The sequence below is a fragment of the Nelumbo lutea genome, chromosome 1 (assembly GCF_056320005.1).
Source record: "Nelumbo lutea isolate HS-2025 chromosome 1, American lotus-T2T, whole genome shotgun sequence".
NCBI lineage: Eukaryota > Viridiplantae > Streptophyta > Magnoliopsida > Proteales > Nelumbonaceae > Nelumbo > Nelumbo lutea.
The window spans coordinates 29,154,105-29,157,942 of NC_142684.1; the positions used below are offsets into that span (position 1 = coordinate 29,154,105).

Here is a 3,838-nt window from a genome sequence, read left to right on the forward strand (position 1 = left end):
AAGAAATAACACTACCTAGTACACCTTTCATTCTTTCTGCCAAGACTTTAGCCAGGATTTTATAAAAACTGTGCAGGAAACTGATAGGTCTGAAATCCTTAATATTTACAGTCCCCTCAATCTTTGGGATGAGAGTGATAAAAATAGCATTCAAGCTTCTTTGCAGTGATGCATTTGTATGAAATGCCTGGAACACCTTCAACAAGTCTTTCTTCACAATATCCCAGCATTTTAAATAAAAAAGGTTTGAAAACCCATCCCGACCAGGGGATTTATCACATTCTACCTTCTTGACTGCTGCCTTGGTTTCCTCTTCTATAAAGGGTCTCTCAATCCAGAGTTTCTGCTCTTCATTCAATTGCTTGAAAGGAAGCTCAGAAGGAAATGTCCTATGGGCCCACCTCTCCTTATAAAGATTTTTATAGAAGGATGTTGCTACTGATTTAACCTCTTAACATGATTCACCACTCCTATCCTCCCACACCAGTTTGCTGATTGAAGAAACCCTTGCACAGGCATTTGTCAATTTGTGGAAGAAGAACTTCGTATTTTTATCACCCTCCTTTAGCCAAGTGGTTTTGGCTCTTTGTCTCCACTTCATCTCTTCCTCTACAGCCAACTTGTCATATTTGATTTTTGCATTAGACCTTTTTAATCTCAATTCTTCAGTCAAGGTGCTCGCTTCTTCAGCTCTATCAATCTCAGCAATGGTGCTCAATAAGGCCTTCTTTTCAGTCCCCAATTTCATTTTATTCTCCATACTCCAAATTTTTAACTTTCCCTTGATGGCATTTAACTTTTTTACCAAAATAAAAGAACTAGAACCCTCCACCTGAAATTCATTCCACACAGATTTGATCAAGGGGATAAGCTTGTCCTCCTCAAACCATGCATTTTCAAATTTAACTGGAGCACTGATTATCTTACGATGACCACAAACAAGATGAATAGGGCTGTGGTCAGAAACCGGTCTAGGAAGAGTGATCTGCCTAAAATCAGGAAAGAAATCATCCCAATTTGAGGAAACCAAAAACCTGTCCAGTCTTACCAGAGTCGGGTTTGCTTGATTATTAGTCCAAGTAAATCTGTTACCCTGAATTGGAACATCCATTAGCTCCATATTATTGATAAATCCAGCAAACAAATTCATCGATCCAATTCTTCTATCCCTTGTATTTTTCCCTTCCACCGATATAGTCGCATTAAAGTCACCACCGATAACCCAAGGAAGATTCTGAGACTCTCTCACATCTGATAACTCCTCCCAGAAAGCCACCCTAAGATTTGGCTCTGCTGGCCCCTAAACATTTGTAACTTGAATATTTTTCCACCCTGTAACTTCATACTTAAAGAGATTGAGAAATTTTCAATTCTGTTGGAAACAAGGCTACAAAATACAGAATCCCAAAGACTCAGAAGACCTCCGGCACTCCCAGAAGCAGCCAAAGGCTTCCACCTGACCTGACCTTCCCCCCAAATACTTCTGTGTGCAAGTAAAGGCAAAGTGATAGAGGGTAGCAGGACCTAGGTCAGAGTTGTGGCAGATGGAATAAATGCAGAGCCAGGCCCTCAACATTCTCAAAGCAGCTTGGAGAATATTAAAATGCTCAAAATGTGTACTGAGCGAAACCAAGAGTTGCGGACTGGACCAGATAGCCATTTTCGATGTGGGGCTAAACCGACTTTAAGCAACCCTCATCTTGGGCCTTCGAGTGAACCCATTATATTAGGAAATGAGAACTCAGGGTCGAGGGGTGGACTGATACAAGGTTCAACTAGGCCTAGGTTAGAAAAGGGGTCACATAATAACTTAAACCTCCATATGACAACTAAAGAGGGGGCTAGAGGGGCAGGAGATAGTTAGGGATGTTAGCATCGTCCTAGATACAACCTATGTCGAAGTTCACTAACTTGATTGAGGCTGTTGAGGCAAGGTTTGCTTGGAAACCAAGCTTGGCCTCTTACTCCATTAGCCCTTAAGCGTCCAAATCCAAGGTATGGTAGGAGAAAAGATGAACAAGATGAGTTTGATTTAGAATGGGTTAGTTGTGAGGAGGAAGTTTATGGTGAATCCAATATCTGCAGTGTTGAGAGCGGACCTGGCAAGCACTTCATTGAGGAAGAGGATGTTGGAATAACTCTACTCTTTGGTGGCTCTTTGCCAGCCCTAGCTGAAAAATCTTTGGAACCTTAGAAGATCTCTAGTCTGGAAGTTTCTCCCTTGGGTGAAGCAAACTTCTCAACCATAGGCAGAGAAGATCCTTTCCTTAATCCAAGACAAAGCCAGGGTGTCCATAGATTGGTTTCTACATCTCTTCTAGACAACAAAGCTAAAAATGTTCTCATTCCCCCTAAAAGCATGACGAAGGTTGGTTTGGAGGAGGTTGCTTCCAACCAAAGCCCTCTCAGTCGTACCAAAATTGGGTTTGAATCAACTTCTTATCTAGATTCTTTGTTTCCTAAATTTGTTTTGGCTAACGACCCCCCCTTCCCTAATTGCTTTTGTTGTCCAACCTGTAGGTGAATCCACTTCTTATCTGGAAGCTGCCATGTCTAGTGACTCTTTGGTGGTAACTGATGATGTTGTGGCTAAAAGGTCAAAGAGAAAGAGTAAAGGGTTGGAGAAAATAGACAATTTTGGATCAAAAGAATATTCCTAATAAGAAGGAAGGAGAGACACCAAAGAGGAGAAAGAAAAAGTTGAGTGAGGTGGAGAGCCTCTCCACTTCACATTTGACCACATGTTTCTTACCCACCTCCTATCCAACTCTACTAATTTGGATTCCTAGATTAAAACAATATCTGGCTGAGTCAGGCAGAGAGGCTCAGATGTGAAGTGGATTATGAGAAAGGGTGCACAGGGAGGATGAAAAGGAAACTGGGATAATAAAGGGTAAGCCTTTTTGGGTATTGTACTTAGGTTTTCCCTATTAAGATAATCAGTTGGAATGTAAAGGGTTTGGGGAGTTCAAGGAAAAGAAGGATGATTAGGGAAGTTTTTAGGAAAGAGAAGCCAGATATTGTTTTAATCTAGGAATCCAAATTAGTAAAATTGGATAGGAGGTGGGTAAGAAATGTGTGGTCAGCACAATCTTGGGGGGTTTTGGGGGGAGTTGTTACAATTTTGGAAGGATGAGGAGATGGAATGTATAGAAGAATTTATTGGTAACTTTACAATTGCAATTAAATTAAGTAGGAAAGCAGATGGATTGGAATGGGCCTTAACTAATGTCTATGGACAAAACTCCTATAGGGAAAGGAAAGAGTTGTGGGAGGAGTTAGCAGCTATAAGGGGTCTTTGGGAGGGTCCTCAGTATGTGGGGGTGGTTTTAATGTTATCAGATATGTAAGTGAAACAAATAACCCCAATGATAGGATTACCTCCAACATGAGAAAATTTAACCTCTTTGAGGCTTCCTTTGATTTGAGAGAGTTGCCTATGTTGCAAGCAAATCTTACTTGGTCCAATTTCCAAGAGGATCCCCTTTGTTGTAAGCTGGATAGATTCTATTCTCTTCAGATTAAGAAATTGCTTGGAGGGGATTGGTAGTGAGGAACCTCCCTAGGCCTACCTAAATCATTGTCCAATTAGACTTTCCCAAGAAAGAGTAGGAGCGGAACCTTGCCCGTTTAGGTTTAGAATATGTGGCTGCTTCATCTTTAATTTATAAAGAAAGTGAAAGAGTGGTGGGAAGAAGACCAGGTGGTTTCAAGGTTGAAAGGCTATAGGTTCTACAAAAGCTACAATCCTTGAAAAAAGGAGTGGATTGCCACAAGGACTCAAGAAATTGGTGTAGGTGAAGTATAAAAAAGATTGAGGGAAGAGATATGAAAATTG

The 3,838-nt window shown here is 40.9% G+C and overlaps 1 protein-coding gene across 1 annotated transcript; it reads right to left on the bottom strand.

The window, feature by feature from the left end:
- Positions 1 to 451: 451 nt before the first annotated feature.
- LOC148874115 (uncharacterized) lies at positions 452 to 1,660 on the bottom strand. Its single transcript, XM_088957111.1, has 3 exons — positions 1,575 to 1,660; positions 1,399 to 1,483; positions 452 to 1,300 (listed from the first exon to the last, which is right to left on the bottom strand). Exons 1-3 carry the CDS (start codon positions 1,658 to 1,660, stop codon positions 452 to 454), a joined length of 1,020 nt encoding a protein of 339 aa, XP_088813237.1.
- Positions 1,661 to 3,838: the final 2,178 nt, after the last annotated feature.